The 22,578-nt window shown below is 32.5% G+C and overlaps 2 protein-coding genes across 3 annotated transcripts; one reads left to right on the forward strand and one right to left on the reverse strand.

Moving 5' to 3' along the window:
* Positions 1–358: 358 nt before the first annotated feature.
* On the reverse strand, positions 359–7,688 carry LOC111057756 (serine/threonine-protein phosphatase 2A catalytic subunit alpha isoform). The gene is made up of 5 exons (XM_039432657.1): positions 6,374–7,688; positions 5,048–5,311; positions 3,709–3,881; positions 1,846–1,953; positions 359–1,232 (listed from the first exon to the last, which is right to left on the reverse strand). The coding sequence occupies exons 1-5, from the start codon at positions 6,488–6,490 to the stop codon at positions 1,160–1,162; spliced, it is 735 nt and encodes a 244-aa protein (XP_039288591.1). The 5' UTR covers positions 6,491–7,688; the 3' UTR covers positions 359–1,159.
* LOC111057755 (guanine nucleotide-binding protein subunit beta-like protein) lies at positions 7,687–17,545 on the forward strand. 2 transcript variants are annotated; one of them, XM_022345216.2, is made up of 7 exons: positions 7,687–8,142; positions 10,838–11,046; positions 12,276–12,386; positions 14,626–14,718; positions 15,337–15,447; positions 16,069–16,209; positions 17,325–17,545. In XM_022345216.2, exons 1-7 carry the CDS (start codon positions 8,034–8,036, stop codon positions 17,496–17,498), a joined length of 948 nt encoding a protein of 315 aa, XP_022200908.1. In that variant the 5' UTR covers positions 7,687–8,033; the 3' UTR covers positions 17,499–17,545. The 2 variants fall into 2 exon arrangements, 1 of the variants encoding a protein (XP_022200908.1); XR_005571818.1 differs by having other exon boundaries at positions 7,898–8,142; positions 10,838–11,708.
* Positions 17,546–22,578: the final 5,033 nt, after the last annotated feature.

A 22,578-nucleotide genomic window follows, 5' to 3' on the forward strand; every position in this document is an offset into this window, starting at 1 on the left:
CTGTACACAGGGACAATGGTACCTAGGACTAGCTGCGGGGGAGCGTGGAATTGGAAATGTCCACAACTCAAATTACATGACATTTCCAATTCCGCATTCCCGCCGCAGCTAGTGCAATTATAATATTGTCCCTGCGTACAGGCTGTGTATGTACCATTACAGAATCTATCCTGTTTATAAATTTGATTTCGAATGGAAAATTTCAATTTAATCAACATATAAAATCAATTTCTATAATCATAAAAATAAAGCTGGATAAGCAATACTGATTGCGAATGTCTACTGATTCTTCTAAAGAAATGCATTAAAATAATAGTATAGATCGTCCAGTCACGAAAGAGATAGAAACGGCATGTCGTATTATGCAATAATAATATTAAGGAAGTTTATGGAGTTTAACTAATCATAAGAGTTAAAGCAACACTAGAATGACGAGAATATTTTTATAATGTGTAGAATGAAATATTTCAATACAAATTACAATAGAAAGTTATGATTCATTGATGACGAAAGGATAGCAAGTTACCATCCATTCATTTTTGAGTTGTGAAAATTCACCACCGTGGAACCGATTGCACAGTATTAGCATAACGTTTAATAATTTAACAGAGAACTCAAAGCGACTTCATTACAGCCACACACTCCCAAGTCGATTCAGTTTACACTTAGAAAAAACTTAAAAATCTTGCCACACAACATCAACTTATTCAATATCTAAGAATATAAACCACAATTTACAATTGTCTCCTAACAACTCAACTCAACTTTACACACTCGACTATATCGATTATGTATTATTAGGAATATAATAATATATTATCAAGTATTTTATATTCATATGCGTTTTAAGAACAAAGATTACAATGTTCGGTATATTTCTTTACAAAGAACATCTAACAGAAATAAAGCCGATCATCTACTGGTGACCAGTCTTTAATTTTACTTCAGTTGATTGTTTATGAAAAAGCAAAGTTGAGGTGAAGTGGATCCGAACTGAAGAATAAGATTGTTCTATTCTTACAATTATTCTATTAAAAATCGAAAGGATGATGATGCTTCAGTGGCCCGGTTTGCATGAAGCTTAGCATATATAACAGATGGTTATTAAGAAGCTCTCTTGTGGGGTGAAGAAGGAGAGGGAGGGGGAGGAGGAGCTCACTTATAGGAAGTAGTCGGGCGTCCGGCGAGTCACGTGCGGCTCTCCGCGGCGGGGGGCCGGGTCAAACTGCAGGCTGCAATCAAACACAAAAGCATTATTATCAATCAAGCATTCACTAAAAAAAAACAAGATGAGAAACTAGTTTCAGTTGTCAAGTTGTTCAACTATTATCTATAGTTTACTGAAAATTATTATTATGTGACAAACTAGTTCCTCGGTTCCTCGTTTATCCAATGATCAAGTAGTTTGGAAATTCTCAATCTTGTTACTCTATTTTGACATCTTGATTTTTTTCAACAAAATGTCATTGATATTTCAAATCACAGTGAATGGAAGAGCGTGGTACCAATAATAATTTCATCTACATCCAGTCTAAAGAATTCTGGCTTGAACATATAGCTTATGCGAGGTTCAGCAGTTTCATTCTAGATTTTTAGTAGCACAGTGAGGTGACTACACACAGCCTACTTGGAGCAATATTTCATTAAAATTCACTGACAATATGAAGTTACTTACAGCTTAAATTTATTGATAATCAAAAACAAAAATCTAATAAGACAATAAATGAACAATATTTTACCTGGTAGGTTTTCTTGTTCTATAAAGAAGTGCAAACTTTATTAAAATTATTTTATGGAATAGAATTTGAAAAATATGCAACCAAGAAGTTGTTCTTGAATACTTACAATGAGTATTTCAAAGCATCATCCAATTCCATTATTGCAGCTTGATTGCCACATCGGTAGCAATAATTGGGAGCCGAGAAAATAGTAACGACATTTCGCTCATGACACCTGCGAATTGAAAGTGAGATTCATGATTATTGCAAAAAAAAAAAATCATATATTCAAAATAAAGGCAATGAGAAGATTTTCCATCACATGAAAAATCATATAAAACTGTTATAAATTTATTCATCTAAACCGGAGTAGTAAAATGGATAGGGTAAAATTAAATCTACAAGGTAATCGTAACTTCAAATTTAAACATATAAACAATAGAAAAAATGTATGTTTTCAAATTAAATTTGTTCTGTCCAACAAAATATTCTTAGATTTGAATTATGGATTGCCATCAAAAGCGATCATTTACAGTATACTCGATCAATTGATTTCCTTGTACTGGGTTGCATCAACTCAGATCCCGTTCCACCACAGTCACCATATTTCATCTGCGTTCATAATCAGGCAGGATTAATCCGAAATCGACCACATTAGTAGTACAAAAGTACAGGGTTGATCCATTGAACATCAATTGAGTAGGGCCAAGCCGATCAAGTCACCGTTTGTGGGCCACGATACTCTTTCTTGGTTACGTTACACATACTTTTTATACGAGAAAGTAGAATGTGTTGGAGCTTAGAAAGGTTTTAAATGATAAATTAACTTGTACTGTTTTTTTTTAATATTGATTTTGGATAAATTGTTTTTTAATCAATTTTCCTGAAGGTGATGATGCCCACATGAGCTCCCGGCTTGTGCATGTATCATGAGAATAGAATAATTGTCTTCATTGATACGGATGATGATAATGAGAGATGAAGTGCTCCTACAGCTATAGGTGGGTTGCAAACCACCAGGAAGCTATTGCTTGAACTCATAAACATTAAATTCAGAGGAGTCCGTTCTTCAAATGGTCACCCTTCCAATGGGAATAGCAGACTGTGCATGATTCTTGAACTTATCTAGGAGACAGCTTATTAGCGCGTTCAAGGAGCAACCGCTTCATTGATTGCAACAAATAATCCGAATGTAACTATTTAAAATTGCCCTACGATTTCGATTTTATAAACGGTATACACTTGATTTTGAATTACACTAGGAATATACTAATAATAAATAGACTGATATAAATCATCAATCATTCCATCTTATCATCTTCCATTCAACTTTCGTTTGCTATGTCTTTTCGCTATTGTATTCGGCACCATAACCAAACTGGATTTATTGAAAGCTGAAATTGTGTTCAAGATTAGTTCCTTCAAATAGATCAACATATAACAGGAATATAACAACCCATCAAAATTCAATCAACTCACAAGATCGGATTGACAAAAATATTGTAATTGGCAAAAGTTCAATGTATTGATTAATTTCAAGATAAAGTTGATCCCATGATTCGATACCGAATGGTACAACTCAGCATTACAACACTGCAAGCCTGGGCTTTCAAAACCTTGATTTCTCCACGAAATACAGGGAAAATAGAGATTCTTTCATAGTTACAAACCAATCAATACAACAAATTTGAGCAGTGCATTCCAGGAATCTCAAACTATTAATGATGTAGTGATAAACATTTTGAAAATAGAGTTCATTTGTTGAAAGATTTTAAAATATTCTTAAAATAAAAGCAGTTTCTCAAATCGAGTTGATAATTGAGTTTCTGTATCAAGAGGAGAATTCCTGATAGGCTATTGAGAATACAACCTGCTATCAACAACTGTATACTTATGACATAATGGATGATACCTTACTCAAGCCCCCACCTACCCAACGAATAATTCAACATTTAACAAATACTATTATTATAAAATAGTGAATACAAACCAGTTATATCCTTCCATAACAAGCTGATGTGCGCGAGAAACTAATGTCAAGCCATTAGAGTGATTGAACGTTTCTGAGATATCTTGTCCAAAAGTATATCCAGCGCCTCTGGGGGAGATTCCCCATCCTCCTCTGTCATCGGGGTCCGACCACAGCAGGTCGCACATTGGGCCCTAAATCAAACAATACTAACCATTAACCTCAACTTCAAACGGATTCCATATACAGTATTCATATTCAAAATTCAATAACATTTATAAATTTAAAAATATTATTTTAAAATAAATATTGGAGAATAGACAAATAATACTGAACTTATGACTCCAACGAATAAATTCAACATTCTTGAAAATTTTGTTAATATCATCAGATTGCTATTTGTCAATCAAGTGATTAATAAATGGTTGAATATTCAATTCATATATTACTTATTGAGCGTATAAATTTCAGTAATTGGAGAATAGAAGTATAGAGTTTTACAATCAATAAGTGACAATGAACACAGAAAAGTTTGCATTTAGCACACTTGAAACTGCAAGAGTAAATATCCCTAAAACAATTTCTAGTTTGGTACGACTAATGTGGGATTAAGAGCGACACTAAGTCGCTTAAGTCAATGGAGTAATGCTTCATTGAAGCAGATAAGTGACAATTGTCATGCTTTATAGCACATTGAAAGGTTCAATTACTTCAAAACATGATGTAGTCTATAAATATTCAATATTGGAAGAAAAAAAATTATGTGGAATAATAAACAAGTTAATAATTTACAGGAAGTAATAGTGGCCATAATAATATTCTACCATTTGAACACTTTATGTCATAGAAAGATATTCTTTATGCTATGCATTAATACATTTATAATGAAAATATGGTATGCTGAGATTTTACTGGCAGCTATTGAGACATTAGTCTCGTGAAGTTAATGCAAATTCAGATGAAGGAGACCTCACTTCTATTTTACAAAGGAATATATATTATTCCTGTGTTGTACAATTTCATAAGAAAATTGAATTAAACTTCAAATAAATATGGTGAGCAGATAACCATTTTTCAGAACTGGTGATTTTTAAATATTGTTCATGTTACTTGAATTCACATTATTGTCTGTTGAAAAAAGACTATTTAGTTAATTCTGAAATAACTTGAATAAATCGTCATGGCTGTGGATCCAGGATGATCTTCAATTAATCCACACCTTTCTATTTGTTAAATTTGAAATAGATGTAATCTGGGAATGATTACGATTGCTACCATACTTTTCATTGGATTTGTTTGCCCAATATTATTGAGCTTCATTCAATACAAGATGAAAAGCTTAATAGGAGCATAGTCTCACCTCATGAGGTACTTCTTGGAGACGATCCAGAGCCCGAATATGGTCTAATGTATCAATCGACGGCGACAATCCACCGTGAAGACAGAATATCTGTCCGTCCACCAGGGCTGTCAAAGGCAAATAATCGAAAAGATCTGTGAAGAACTTCCAGACGTTGGCGTTTCCATATTTGCGCAGGCATTCATCGTAGAAGCCGTAAACCTGGGTAATTTGTCTCGATTCATGGTTGCCTCTCAAAATCGTTATTCTTTCACGGTAACGAACCTGAAATCACAAAAGTTTCTGAATAAAATATTTCATGTACATCAAAAGCACAGCAAATGAAACGCTGGAATTTGAAGTAGAAGAGTAAAAAAATCACTCAAAGTTTAAAGAACACCATTGTGAAGCCTCTCATTTCACTTTTCAATGAACCTGTGTTATAACAATCGTTACTTCTGTAAAGCTTACGTCTGTATACTCTCCTACCTGAAAATATTTCAAGAGTTACCTGTAGTGTAAGGCAATAACGGTATTGTTGAAAATTAGCAATAATGTATTTTCAATATAGAAGTAAATAAATTTGATTTTTTCTTCAACTAATATTGGGGACAATCTAGAAGAGTATTTTCGCATCTCAGTTTAATTACTGTATTCATAGGAGAACGTAATTTTAAACAAAAATGAACTATTTACTTCTTTTTATTGTTTTTTTATTAGACATAGAAAAATGAGACGTATGTAAATTACTGCCAATCAGTTCAGAAAATGGACTAATGATCGATAAAATTTGCACTACGTACTAATATAATCTTAGGTGATCACATTTTAAAACAAACAACCATTGAGTGAAAAAGACTAAGAAATTGTCAAAAACCACAGACTTAGAGTTTATCAGAGATTGACAATGGTGTAATAACCGAAACCGGTCTTTCTAAGTAGTATCAATAAATCTGCGGTTTTTGACAATTTCTTAGTCTTTTTCATTCAATATGAATAATTACCACAATATCAACTTCTCAACTACAAAAAAAAGACAAACAACCATCTTCATATAATTTCATCACAATTAGAAGAAACCTTGCGTCACTCACTAGCGTTGAAATAGTGAATCACGTCGAAGGTTTTATGAATCATTCTTTTCGCGTCATAATTTCAAGAATAACTTTCCTTTTATTCTAAACAAAATACTAGTCTACTGAATTCCAAGCTTATTAAATCCATTTTTATTTGCGAATAGCAGACTGTATGTATACAGTCACTTTTATAGGTATAAATTAGTAAAAGGTCTCATAGAAGGCCTATTAAAATATTAAATGTTGTGATTAAGTCCATATGAAGACTTACCTTAAGTGCGACTAATAGAGTGACAGTTTCGACTGAATAGTATCCTCTATCTACATAATCGCCCATAAACAAGTAGTTAGTATCGGGTGACTTTCCTCCTATTCTAAAGAGTTCCATCAAATCATGGAATTGACCATGAACATCGCCGCATACTGTCACAGGACATTTCACTTCCTGTACATTTGATTCTTTCGCTAATATCTCTTTGGCCTGAAAATAATTAAAATACCGAAGTTGAAAAATCAATGCAACTTGTATAGTTGGGCATAATAACTATCTAACACAAGTTAGTCATAAATATGTAAAGAATTTCATTGAATTATTACATTACTGAATTGTTTGTTTTCAATTAACCCTACTGTAACTTTGTTTTTTTAGTCCCATTCAAAGGAAAATTAATTCAATCATGTAACGTAAAATGCCGATACTCAAAGAAACGTGCAACATACTTTTATCAAGATTTTTTCTTTCCTTAACTAATGAATAAAGTATAATTCCTAAGATTTTTTGAACTGTAACATCTTTAATAGAATTTCTAATATTTTTAGTCAGAATCAAATAATAAAAAACAATTCTTTGTTTTAAAATTGTTATCTAATAATAGCAAAATATCGGGGCACCGAGCTTCGCTCGTTATTTATTTATTGATAAACAGAACACAATTCTTTAAAACGATTGGGGAAGGACTAACAGGCACAGCCCAAAACTGTTTCATCCCCGAATTTTGATTTATACACTAAAAAAAGTTTAAAGATAGGTCATGTTCCATAAACTTGAATTCAGGTCCAATTTTCAGTCCAAACATTTAAAAACAGAGAGGTTCTAATTTAGATTGTTTACAAATCAAATTGAATAACAAAATAACACTCACTAATCAATTAAAACTGTAAAATAATGATTAACTTTTCAACTTATGATACACTCTAATTTGAAATGATAAACTATACCATGTAAACAAATCAGATTATTTTGATCGTCGATTAAAATTTCTAAATTAATATATATTCCTCATGAGGTAAGTTGATTTATTGAGTTATAACCTATTATGTTTTAAATTTCGTGAAAATCGTTGAGAGCCTTCTCGAGATCCGTTGGACATAGATACATAACCATATAAATAACCAAATATATACAGAAATTGCTTGCTTAATATAATAGAATACAGAGTAGGCTAAGCTCGTGAACGACTATAATATAATTTGTGAAAACTAGAAAATCAACGCAAATAAGAAAGAATATACACAAAATAAATAAGCTTTTTCAATTAGAGTAAAACCGTTCATTTAAAAATGAAACATTTTTTGCAGGAACAAGTGACGTCACTTCAATATGAATACTCCCGGTATAATTTTTTATCGAGCAATAATTTTTTATCTTGATTTGATAATTCGGTTCTGTAATTGAGAGCAATATATAATTTCAAAAAAAAAATTAAATTCTTTTAAATTATTCAAACATCATTTTGAGTTTTTAAAATTTTACAATGCTGTAATGATATTGATATGCTTCTGCAAGACTTAATCAAGACACCACATCATTTTCTAGATCCGCCGTTTCCATTTCCGTTTACTTCTTTTCTCGTCCGGAGTCAACGTGTTCAGTGAGATTCCTACTGTTGAAATTTTGTTAAATTGTATTTGATTTACTTATTTTCGCAAAAATGTCGGAAACTTTTGATATGAAAGGTAGTTTGAGGGGACACAACGATTGGGTCACTCAAATTGCTACCAACCCGAAGAATCCTGACATGATTCTATCATGCTCTCGAGGTAAGTTCACATTTTTATTTACTAGAATATAATTATGCCTCACACCTCACAGCACTATTGTTCATTGTTCTATCTTATGTTTTATTCTTTAGTCTTGAATATTAGTTTCCCAACTTTTGGTTTTTATGTCTTGTCATGATTGTCATACTTGTATTTACTCTAAGCACTATTTGATCACAAAGCTAATCTTTGATCAAATGTGGTTGTCAGGTAAGGTTACAAATTTTATGGCAATACACTAGAGATTACAAGTTTACTAAATAAGTTATCTACTTATCGGCCAAACATGTTTTGTAGGTCATCGTAATTTGATGAACCAATATGTTCTAGGTTAACATTTGAGCATCAGTAACAAATTAAATTAGTGCGGCTAACATTATAAAAGTGCTGCTAACCTATAATAGTATTTTTTTTTACTTTTCCTAATCCTAAAAGACCCATAGCGGACCCGGACACCCCAATTCTGACTCTTCCCCAAATAGCCTAGATAGGTACTATTAGAGTTGCTTGTAGCGGTTATACCCTGTTCATAATAATTTAATTTTAAAATCTTGTTATAAATTTTATTTTTCTAATAACCTCATTGACAAAACATGTGATCATTATAGAAAAATCCGACCATCAGAATATATTTAGAAATTATTTTGAAAGTATTGTCATTCCTAAAATTACTTTACTTTATGCGGCTTCCCAGCTGCAGTCCTGAGGCTGCAGGAGTCGTCATGCTTTATAAGTATTATCGCCAGTGAATGTGTTTATCTACATACCTATTCCTTTTGTAGTAGTATGGCTGGTCTGTCAAATATCCTCTAAGCTGTTTTGCAAATACTCTCTTAAAATTGATTTTAGGTTTTCAGGCAGCAAGTTGTAGGTAGAGAATATGTTGGGGATCTGCTATATTTTCTTAGTCGGTGTTTCGCAAGTTGTAGTTGTGAATATCTGATCTCAGTGTGGGATTTGTCTCCTTTGCTTGCACTATCGATTCCAATATGTAGAGCGATATTACTGTCAGGATTTTGCTACTCTTGAACAGGTCTCTGCAGTGTTCAATCCTATACACTTCTTATAGAACTACTGTTTTTATTGCTCTTTTTTGATTCTCAGTATTCTTTCAAAGCTAGTTTGTGCTGTTGAACCCCAAGCCGCAAACGCACAAAGGTGCGATGCGAATAGTGAATGATAGGCGATAAGGGGAGTGCCTTCATCTGAGATGTGTCGTATTCTACTGATTACATAGGCTGCTGACGATAATTTCTTGCTATAAAGTTGCATTTTCGTTTGTGCATAAACTTTCGCAGTCGACGACGACAATAATTCATATTGTCCAAATTTCCAAATGTGCTAAAACAGCTGATCAAATAACTTTTTATTTTTTGTGTTTATTATTCAAGAATAAAAACATTTTTCTAATAGTATCAACATATTGCTATTTCAAAGTATACTAGTAGTTTTGCGAACAGTAGACTTCACGCAGTATTTTCATCCACAAGTACCTGATTGAAACTACAGACCTTATGGAAATACAGCAATAGACTGGCTTCTCCACACATTTGTGTAATCACTTGTCAGCTGATTTATGATGAATAATTCTATAGTCGGATTTTTACTCTAATATTGGCTTATGAAGGAGACTCCTTTTTCCTTTTATATTATCCTTGAAATGCAAAATTTCCGAAAACCTTGTAGGCCTATATAAGTCGACGCGCAATTAAAAAAGGAACATACCTGTCAAATTTCATGAAAATCCTTTACCGCGTTTCGCCGTAAATGTGCAACATTTAAACATTTAGCAAGAGAAATGCCAAACTGTCGACTTGAATCTTGGACTCCACTTCGCTCGGTCAAAAAAAGTATGAACTCAACCTCCCCGATTAAAACATAATTGAACATGATCTTTGAGGTTATTTAGACAAATTGAAATTACCCAATCTGAGATCCTTACCATGTCGTTGTCGACGACGGCATTTACGCACAAACAAAAACCCATCTCATGGTCTATATGGTGCTGCCATGTCAGGAAACTATTTAGTATGCCAAGAAATTTTGGCTTTTCGTCATTATGTTGTCATTCCGTTGCTGCGCCATCTAGGTGTGAATTTGAGGTGGACTGTTGTGCTTTTATTCAATCACCTAACCACTTCTGTACATTCAAATATAGCACCATTAAAATGAAACTGTATTGATGATTGGAGGATGATGGTACACTCGACTTGCCTATTACTTACCATAACTATTTTAAATTTCGATAATATCCGCAAATTTATTATACAGATCTTTTTGTTACATTTCAATCTTACTGAAAGTGTAAGAAGTAAATGATGAAGAAGTGAATGAATTTATATAGAAAAATCCATTAAACAAACATTCAACACTTGGTAAATAGTACACTTAACTTGTAATTGATTAACACAGGGGTGTACCACTCCATACAGTAAACAGTTTTCTTTGCTGAATGAGCAGTAGCATAGGCCTACTCTTTTAAGCCGATCAATTAAAATCGATAGCTATGCTGGAAATATCCAATCTTTTTTTAAATTCCTCTGTTAAAACATACAATAGGTTTGTGTAATTTCTGATCTTCTGGCCTTGATGCGGACAATGAACTTGAAAAAACTATCAATATTTTGAATGAATGTCAGATTGTTTGATGTTATAATCTTGATCATGACATTTATTTCTCATTGGTACTTTTCAGACAAGACTCTGATCATTTGGAAATTGAAGAAAGAGGAGTCCAACTATGGTATGCCACAGAAGCGTCTCTATGGCCACTCACACTTTGTCAGTGACGTTGTACTATCTTCCGATGGCAACTACGCCCTATCTGGCTCCTGGGACAAGACACTGAGGCTGTGGGATCTTGCTGCCGGCCGCACCACCAGGAGGTTTGAAGACCATACCAAGGTGTGAACAAAATGATGAAGCTTTTTTTTATAAATATTATGGATTGGAACTTCTCATTGTATTGAATATTAATTCTTCTGTGATTTCCGCTAGCGACCCAAGGATAGCAACCAGCATCTATAAAAAAATATTTCGATTTTTTCTGCTCTAACTTCATTTTCTGGCAACTGTCTATTTAAATATAGTAATATCAAAGACTATGACAATATTTCTACTTTGTTCTTTAAAAAATTCCCCTTCTAAACCTGGAATCCTATCATGTTTAGTTTTTGTTTGATAGTTTTCTTCAAATTATAACATTGAAAAATCGTTTTGCTTCATCAATATGTTTGAAATTCAACTTTCAAATTTTGCAAAGAATAATAACAATAGACTGTTGTTTCTAAATCAATGTTCTAGAATTTAATTATATACTTAGGCCAATCGATTCTTCTCGTAGTTTTGGCATTTCCTCGTAGGTTGACTCGAGCTCCAATTTTTATTGCTCGACGTATTTTTCCTTGTTTCTTTCAAAAAAGAGCTGTTTCTTTCATAATCAGCTCTCCAACTCATCTATTAGTTCAATTAGAAACTACCGGAAATTATAGAAAAATTAAGTTGAATACTAGAATATCCAGTCTGTAATAATTTTTTTTGAAAGATAGAAGAGGAGCATTCTTTAGGTAAGTATCGCCTTTATACATACCTGATGCAATGACTTGATTCTATCTCCAACACATTCTTTGTTTCATATTGATTGCTCTGCCCCAAATATATCTTGTTGAAAATTGTTACTCTGTTGAAGCATTCGCTTTTGAAATGATATTTTCACCCCATTTAATATTGATGATTGTTTACAATCTCACTTTATTTTGAATTTATGTAATTTTTAATTCTGTGTCCATTCGACTAAAAATGCTTGTTCATTGATTAAAGTTTTCCATGATGGAAAGAGGCTTTACACCTAAACATCTTGATTTCCATAAACATATTTTCCAAAGTATTGTTATGTCATTGCCAAGAATGTTGTTCAAAATTATTTTCTCTTGAAATGTTTTATTCAATTTGAATAATTTCCTATTTATTTAAATATGGCTATTTGTAAAGCTTGCTTCAAAAACGCTAACATTATCTGTTTACTTGGAAATAATTTATGTACTGACACTTTATGTTTGCGTGATTGTGTCTAATAAACAAAAATAAGGGTGCCATATACCATATTATATTTAATTGAATAATTCTATTTGTAGGACGTTCTGAGTGTTGCTTTCTCCGTTGATAACAGACAGATTGTCTCAGGAAGTCGAGACAAGACCATCAAGCTGTGGAATACACTGGCTGAATGCAAATACACAATTCAGGTACAGTTAACAAAGTTGCAGCATCATCACCCTTTGATTCTTTTTGAATTGTCTTTTTTCACTTTTAATAGATTCCACACAATATTTTATTCATTTTTCATTTACAAAATATATTATTTACAATTGGTATGTTTGAATGATGAAAATATTCATTATGATTTCCGTGATTCAACTCTTTTGCGGATATGGGACTGACAAAACATACCAACCAATCAGTTTGAATTTTTGAATGATTGATTCAATTTTTAATTTTAAGTATAACATGATAGTCGAAGGAATGTGCTTATAAGCAAATATATTTGAATTGATTCCATTTTCAATTTGTCGAATCTATATTTTCCATTTGGTATGCTTGAATGATGAAAATATTTATTATGATTACCATGATTCAATCATTTATGCGGATATGGGACTGACATATATTAGCATACCAATATTAGTTTTAATCAACATTTAATTAACATATATCATTTTTAAACATGAATCTGAAATGAATCATATCATTCTAGTGCATGTGTTAATAAATAGGTATACTTGAAATGAATTTATTTAATTTTGTATTTATCGAAACTTCATTCTCTATTTCGTATGCTTGAAATGATAATATTTAATATGATTACCGTGATGCAATCTTAATTGCGGATATGAGCATACCATATTAGTTTCAATCACTATATTAGATTAAACAAAAACACTTCACTTGAATGGGCTACTTTTGTACAAATTAATAAAAACCTTGTAGTACCCTTTATTATTAAAAACTTTGAAATATTTCGACAACGACTAGTTTCTATCCAAACTTGGGTCATTTTCAAGTTGAAATGTCATTTAAACTCGAAAATGTCATTTCAACTTGAAAATGACCCAAGTTAGGGTCGAAACTAGTCGTTCTTGAAATATTTTAAAGTTTTTAATAATGAAGGGTACTACAAGGTTTTTATTAATTTGTTCAAACTATTATATTTGAATTTACCATTTTATCTGAATTGATTTAATTTTTAATTTATCGAATCTATATTCTCCATTTGGTATGCTTGAATGATGAAAATATCTATTATGATTACCATGATTCAATCATTAATGCGGATATGGGACTGACAAAGCATACCAATCAGTTTTAATCAACATATATTTAACATTCAATTATCTTATTTAAACATGAATAAAAATAAAATCATAATCAAGCAATACTGGTACCTACCAAGAGAACTCGTTATTGTATGAATCAATAAAGAATTCTAGTACATGTGCTTATGAACTTGAATTGAATTTATTTCGTTTTTTTATTTATCTGATCTACATTATTATCTACTTGCTATGCTTGAAATGATGAAAATATTTATTATGATTACCGTGATTCAATCTTAATTGCGGATATGGGACTGACAAAGCATACCAATTAGTTTAAATCATTATAAATTTTAGATTGAACATAAGATTCTAGTGCATGTGTTTGTGAACAAATACACTTATTTTTACTTTCACCAGTCTGTACTTATATGATGAAGACTCATTTGATGATATATAACGTGATTAAATTATTTATTGCGGATATGGTACTGAAAGCAAACTATTCGACGTTCTCATGCTATGGTGATTCTAATACAATTTCAGAAGTGAAAATATTGAATTTGTTTCATTATGAAAAGTGAATTTTCATTTGATAAAGTTTTCTCATGTATGTTTTATGAAGATTTAGTTTTTGATCATGTATCGTGATGGAACTATTTTATTGTAGATATGTGATTGGTAGAGTAAACATACAAATTATAGTTCGAAAATTACGGCTTCACTTTGATATATTAATTTTGGAATGTTTAGTATCCTCATAGTTGTGTTTGAATGATGAAGACCTATCATAATGATATACCGTGATTAAACCATTTAATGCGGATATGGGACTGACAAGCATAACAATGAGTTCACTAAATTATCTTATTTCCCCCCTTGAAAGAGAGCTCGGAATTTCCATTTAAGAAATTACGGATTATTAAAATGTTAGATACCGGTATCGATATAATTACAATTTACTATTGTATATATTCTTCATTTTTTCAAAACTAGGATGATTTGTTCCAAGTAATATAAATTTATTGTAAAAGTCGAACCTTTTTGAATAAACATGCTTTGATCTACTCGTCCATTCAATTCATGGCTGTGCTATATGGAACTAGGGCTATTCAAACCAGTTCTGTTTTTTTACCTTCTTTCCATTGAATGAAAAACATGTCTGTTTCAGGACGATCACACTGACTGGGTGTCTTGTGTTAGGTTCTCTCCCAATCACGCCAATCCAATCATCGTATCCGCCGGCTGGGATAGAATGGTCAAGGTAAGGTTTCCACCAGAAAAGCATTCTGAAAATTTTGTTTTCCTTATATAAAGTTTGATGGACGGAAGTTTTAAATTACCTAGTAAAGTTATTACTTTCTGATAATTGTTTTTTTAATATTGAGAAAATTACAAAAATTAACTTGAATTATTTAAACCCGCTTTTTGATCCGAAAATTTTCGAATTTATCAATATTCAAGTTCTCTCCTATTATATAGTAGTTTTCTTGAAGAGGTGGAGAATTTCTGTTATTGTATGAGCAGATAACCCTAAAATGCTATATACACGGAGGAGAAATGAAATCATGGTGAAACAAACTTTTGTTTAGTTCTAGATGTACGTTTATCAAACTTTCTGATAAAGTTGTCAATTTTAATTAGAAGCGTGAAAATTGAATATGTTTTTACCAAAAATTCAATTTGAGTACCTTGATGACATATATCTCATGTAGGCCTATAATAACCAATTATCAGATTGTTATTAAAGTAAAAATCAGCTCCATATTGGATTTAATCAAAACGTGAACTATTATTTTTTACATATTTGTTTTTAGAAGGATGAAACAAATTTATTGAGTTGCTATTTTAATTGTATATAATTGTGTATTGTTGCGTTTAGGTGTGGAACTTGACCAACTGCCGCCTGAAAATCAACCACAGTGGACACACAGGCTACCTCAACACAGTCACCGTATCTCCCGATGGCTCCCTGTGTGCATCAGGTGGAAAGGTGTGTTCACTTTCCAATTTCATTCTATCGACTTTGAATGACATATTAAGAAGAATTAACGAAGCCTGAAATTCGAACCATTATTTTATATCTGATGATAATTTAGAATAAAATATATGTGTTATCTGTCTATAAGAATTTGATACAGTACTATTGAGCTAATGAGCTAATAAATGGTCTTCAATCAACTGATGAAGTTTAGTCTAAACAGGGATGCATAAAGTTATGCATTTAGGATTTATTTTGTTTATATTGACTATTTTTAAGAAAATGTTTTTTAGAAGCCCGTAATAATTTATACAACTATTACCACTGATTGAAGATTTGAATTTCCTTGCTGCTATGATTTTTTGGCGGTTTCAAATTCAATTAATTTTAAAATCAAGATGATCTATAAACGGTCGAGTAGAGTATACTGGGTCTGCAATATGACCTTGTGTTGTAGTTTTGAAGGCTTGTTATGAGACCAATTAAAAACCTTCACATTACCGTATTTCTGTATTGCTGCTGTTTGAGAACTGGCGTTTTTTTTTTTTTAATCTCCATTATGGGGATTGGTTGAGAATGGAATACTGTTTCTAGAAAGAAGTGTATGTGAAAAATTATATTATTCTGTTGTAGGACTGCAAAGCCATGCTGTGGGATCTGAATGACGGCAAGCACCTCCACACATTGGACCACAATGACATCATTACAGCTTTATGCTTCAGTCCAAACCGATACTGGCTATGTGCTGCTTTCGGACCATCCATCAAGATTTGGGTAATTCTCTATTCTTACTCTGATACAGTTGATTAATTTTAATTTTTTCCTCCACTCGATCTGGGTGACTGTTATTCCTCCCTCCTTCACATTATTCTTGTTGTTATTCACTTGAACTCATCTTGGTAATTCGAAATAACCTACTAACAGTTGATTCTATAGACAAAACAGTTTGTCTCACGTTATATTTTCGGTAGTATTGAATACTTGATAATATGTTCAGGGATATGTTCCACAAAAATGACACAAACACATGAACACCTGACTAAAATACATGGAGCAGCATAATATATAAATTATATATCTGTGTTTTGTATGGGCATCTAAATCCACGTTTACACCAGAGTTGTCAACAAAATGTTGTTCACAAATATTTTTTCCTCCACCTGCTGTCTAAAGTATTTACTTGTCACTTTTTTGCTCTCGTACTAAAAAACTCCCTAGGGAGAAAAGTAACTCCATTTAAATAACATGGGAAGCATCTCTATTTTAAAAACTTAATTTGAAATAGGTTAGAAGGTCTAAGCTGAGATGAGTAATTTTCCTTTCCCCTCAGAGAGAAAAGTGGCATTTTTCACTCTAGATATAAAAATAAGTTCAAATTGTCAATTTTTTGTTGAAACCAAGTTGAGTGTCTTTTTTCTGTTGAAACCAAGTCAAGTGTTTTGTGCTCATTGAGAAATTTACAACAAATTGCCGGAATTTGTTGAAATATCAATTGACAACTCTTGTGTCAACGTGGCTTTACTTGCCAACCTTTCCCGTTTTACAGGACCTCTGAATTGTATGAAAAATAGCATTCTATTTGAATCCTTTGTGATAATGAACTTTGAATGATCAATAATTAAGACATCAGCAATGAACATTACTGCAGGTGGATTTCAGTTTTTATTACATTAGTTGTTGATAAACTATTATTTACAATACCATAAATTACTTCTGGTTCAGCTTACATCTTTGTACATTCAATGACTTGAAATTTATCAGGAATGAAGAACTTTCAAATTCCAGTGTGGGAATAACCTAATAATATTTGAATGTGACAAACTATTTTATCTTTCAAAAGATAGTTGTTGATGTTATGGACAGCTTATTGAAACATTGTTGAATTTCAGGATCTGGAAACAAAGGAAATGGTGGATGAACTGAAACCAGAAGTGGTGTCTCAACCATCGAAGGCTGAACCTCCTCAGTGCCAGTCGCTGGCCTGGTCTACCGATGGACAAACTCTGTTCGCGGGCTATTCAGACAACATCATCAGAGTCTGGCAGGTCGCTGTCTCTAGATAATTGTTGACTTCCACTGAAAATAAAATAGAGTTTTTATAACTTGCCAATTTTGTTGATTGAGATTTTTTCCTGTGTTATTTCTATTTCTCATTCATCAGATTATTAAATTTTAAGTCTGCTACTAATCTCTCAATGTGGAATACCAAGAATATTTGAAATGGAATAAGGATAAAGTTATAGAAGAAAATGGGCAGAGCACATATCTTGCCCTTGGCATGAAAGAAAAGTAAATTTTAATTTTCCATGGAAAAGGGGTTTTCAATGCGGCAAGTCAAATCAAGTAAAATATTATTCTCTTCAACTAGTTAGATTACAATAATAAAGTGTGTTTGTTTTACATAGCGCAGAATAATAACTGATGAGTTATATATCAACGAGCTACTACTGTAACTGTTACTAAAAACAAGCTTACTTATCTAGGTACCGTACTTATAATGTTACTCAATCTACATTATTTACTCATTAAGTATTGATAAAATCCTTTACATAAGCTATCTATCGCCTGTTTGTAAGGGTATGAGTAAATAGTAAGAAATGGAACATTGAAAATAATTTTAAAACTAAATTTTATGGCCGGCCGTATTCCTTGAAAAAAATTATGTTGATCAAGTTGCTGTCCATCTTTCCATAGTTCTATGAACTATTCGATGAACTCTTTTCAATAATAAATGTTTATTATAGTCTGAATAAAATAAGTTCAGACTTTGAGAAAATATCTGTGTTTTCAAATGAGAGAAATTTCATTATTTTCATGCAAGCCTAAATGACAGTATTTATTCAATTCGACAACACAGTCAATTTGAATATATCCAGTCATATGTACAGTACTTGCTTGCCCTCTACTCCGTGCTATAATCAAGCATAATTCGGCCAATATGTTGAACTGCTGAGAGGATGCCGCTTGTTTCATAAACGTAGGCGCACACAGATCGTCATCGGACGGACGGCACGCATCGTACGATTAGATTTGATGAATTGTTTCAATTGGAGTGCGCAAACCTATACGATGCGGATAGGTATGCGCACTACAATTGAAAACAGTGCATCAAATCTAATCGTCCGATGACGATCTGTGTGCGCCTACCTTAACTGCGTATTTTGCACTTGAACTGTAGTCCAGTTACTATACATTGGTGCTAGATACAGAATCACCCAAAAACCTCTTATTTTCGGAATTCGTAATAAATTAGATCATTTGGAACTCTTTCAATGAGCACTGAGTTACAATTTTTCAAAAGTGAAAGAAATTTTAAGAAAAAAAATCAGTTATGAATTTTAATTTTTAATCAACAATATATCTTCTGATTGTTATCATTTAAATGTGTAATTCAAAATCCCTCTGGGCGTAATTTTGTGCTCTTCAATCTGAGACTAGGTACAGTGCTCTATCTCATATACTAGATTTCCAAGTAATACCCCTGACAACAATGCTCCTTGAATTTTGAAAAAAAACAAAGTTTCAGCTTCAATCATGACCAACTCCATTGTCATCACTTTGAGGCAAAATATGAAATTCTACCAGTTTTCTTAAAATGTAATAGCTTATAATAATAATTTAGTTGATGTTAACAGTATAAGATTGCACATTAATGAGAAATGCTTCATAGTTTTTAATCAAAAAATTTATTACAAAGTTGGCCTAAATCTTATTTTTTGCAAAATTATTGGTACCTATCCATTAAAACTAGACATGTCTGTAGAGCGATATAAATATAATAGTAGGCTAACTAGTGAAAGAGATAACAGTTCTGTTAGTGGTTTACACTCTTTCACCAATGCAGTGTCAACCTCAAAATTTATATTGAAGCCATCGATATCATCTTCAGGTGAGAATAATTTTTTATAAACGTTTTTTTTGCATCAGATGGGGTGAGCTTCAACATGGACTTTACATCTTTCAACTTGGGAGTTTCCATCAGGCCAGCGAGAACTGTATAATGGAAGATTGTGGCAATGTTGTGTATCGCCTGCCAGTTTTCTTTTTTCCCAGATCAATTTCTTATATAACGCCATACCTATATAGTACAATGGTCATATATAACGAAGATTGAAAGTTGCTTATCTTTAGTGATTTCTATTTTATGGAACTGAAGCCAGTTGATCTTATTTCCCAGAGTATCCTGTTTTTTGTTAGTTATGGCCTCTTCAGTAGGGAGGAGAAAGGGTGTTCTGATCCAGGAGGTAAAGTGTGGGTTGGTTGTTCGGAGTGTGCTTGTGGTTGAATTTGTGTTTGTTGTTGGGTTTGGTTTTGTGGTGTGATTTTTTAGGGATGTTATGGGGGAGGGTGATGTTTGACGTCCAGACGGTTGTGACGTGGATTGGTATTGGCGATGGCAAATACCTTAATCAATGTTGAGTTGCGGTAAAGTGTAATTTTTTTATAGAGTTCATCAAACAGAAAAAATCTTGACATATTTTCATAAAGAAGATTCATTCATCAGGAAAAAATTGAGTTGTGAATACAGATATCAATCGAATTCCCAAGTAAATGACTATTGTGTTTGTTGTGCATTAATCTATCAGTACTATTTTTTTAATAACGATTTTTTATAAATGATTGTTTCATTGCGTTTTCTTGAGTTGAACTCATATTTTTCGTGCATACTGTATTAAGTGAAAAAAGCAGAACCTTCTTTAAAAAATTGTATCAACTGGCTATATTAGGCTGTCTTGTGTAGACAAAATTACAGTATTTTTTAATATCACTATAAAAAAAATGTTTGATAAAAAACTTGAACTCTACTAGAAGTATAAGTATATTTGATTTTCAATGTGATAAATAAAAAACTTTCTCATTTTTTTTATAATTATACCAAGGCAAAAACAATCCTCACCAATTATATAGAATTCTGACCCCCTGATCCAAAAATATTTTTTGGACCCACTGAATTTTTTACTAGGGCGTAACAGAATAGTATTAGACGTAAGTTAGCCTATACTCAGTTGATGGTTACCTATCCATTTAGTTTGAATGCGTTGAATAATAACTAAACCTACTTGAACTGTAGTTTAACCTCAATATTATTGTTTTTTATTGTGAGATTTACTCAGGGCCGCCCCGAGGTTAATAGGCGCCCGGGGCGAGATTTTGATATGCGCCCCCCCAAATATAGCGCTGGGAGGTAGTACTGTATTTAAAAGTAAAGCTACATTGCTCTTCCAGGAGGAGAACTTCCATTATGGGCTGCATCCTCTCCTTGATAATCATGCTATAGATTTTGTAAGCAGTGTTTAACAAGCTGATTTCTCTATAGTTGTCACAGGAACTTCTTAGTCCAGTTAACATAGACATAAAAAAGGAGGTGTGCTTGCAATTTGTATTGTAGTTATGATTTTTAAATATATTTTTTGGTTACATGAGAGAAGACCGGAACAAATAATCCAGAACCTCGTATTTTCAGCTCATTTTCCAGTTTTCAGCTTTTTCTGCCAAATCCAGTAATCTGACGGAAAAATTTGCTCCAGCCATTGTTTTAGATTATGAAATGAGATCATTCGCAACTATGTATCTCCAATAAGTACTGCGTCATGATTTTTTTAAAAATGAGTGAAATTAGTCATGATTTTTTAAAAAATGAGTGAAATTAAAAGAAAAAATTAACCTGTATCCTGATCTTAGATTTTAGAGCACAAAAATACGCCCAGAGGGACTTTGAATTATACATTTAACTAATTGGTAAAACTCGGAAGATATTGTTGATAAAAAATTAAAACTCATCAGAATCAATTTTGTCTTTAAATTTTACTCATTTTTGAAAAATCATAACTCAGTAGGCCTACTTATTGGAGATGGATATAGATAGTTGCGAATGATCTCATTTTATTCAGAATTTTATAATCTAAAACAAAGGCTGGAGCAAATTTTCACATCCGATTACTGGATTTGGCAGAAAAAGCTGAAAACTGGAAAATGAACTGAAAATACGAGGTTTTTGGGCCACTCTGTATCTAGCACAAAAATTTGGTTCTGGACTTTTCTCATGTATCCAAATAATATTATATTAAAAATCTGGTGAGGCGCACTCACACAACTTTCCTTGCCGTTATGAAAATTGGTCACCTTACGCTAGTGTTCTCGCGCATCCCAAGTCTACTATTCAAATACATGAGACAGCTGGTGATAGGACAATAACGCTGGAGACACACGAGGTCTGCTACTTCGTAGTGAATGATTTAATAGAACCAACAGTTGCCAACAGTTTGCAATTTAATAATCACATTTTCTCGAATTTCAAGCTTATTTTCAATTTTAGGTGAACATGTTACTGGACATTAATTGTAGAGATTTTCATGCTCAATCTTTTCCTCTTGGATTTTTTTGTTTAAATTGTATATGAAGGCTGATAATTGAGAATCTAAAATCAAACTTCGCATAGATGGGGCGGAGCTCCTGAAATTTTTACAGATATAGGACTTGTTGCAGTTGATACCTGAAATAGTCATGAATAAGGATGACTATTTCAGGTATGAATTTGATCAAAATCGTTGGAGCCGTTTTCGAGGAAATTGCGAAAAACCCTGTTTTTGACAACATTTTCGCCGCCATCTTGGATTGCATTTGATCGAAATTGTTTGTGTCGGATCCTTAGAGTGTAAGGACCTTACGTTCCAAATTTCAAGTCATTCCTCTGGGAGATGAGATATCGTGTACACAGACGCACGCACATACACACACATACAAAGACCAATACCCAAAAACACTTTTTCGGACTCAGGGGACCTTGAAACGTATAGAAATTTAGAAATTGGGGTACCTTAATTTTTTTCGGAAAGCAATACTTTCCATTCCTATGGTAATAGGGCAAGGAAAGTAAAAAATCAGAACTACAATATAAATTGCAAGCACCAATGTATATAGTGACTGGTATATATCTCCCTTTTTGAAAAGAGATTTGACTGTAGCCACTTTCCAAACTTCCGGGATCCTCAATAATTATTGTCTCCAGCACATATCAAATGGAGGAAGCAAAGTTTGAAGAAGAGTTCCCTATGCTTGAACAGCTCCATATTTAAATCATCCGGTCCAGCTTGTCTTATCTTATACTCTTTTCTCACCTTGTATTCTGCAGGCTAAAACCCA

Source organism: Nilaparvata lugens, chromosome 1, assembly GCF_014356525.2.
Source record: "Nilaparvata lugens isolate BPH chromosome 1, ASM1435652v1, whole genome shotgun sequence".
NCBI classification, from domain to species: domain Eukaryota; kingdom Metazoa; phylum Arthropoda; class Insecta; order Hemiptera; family Delphacidae; genus Nilaparvata; species Nilaparvata lugens.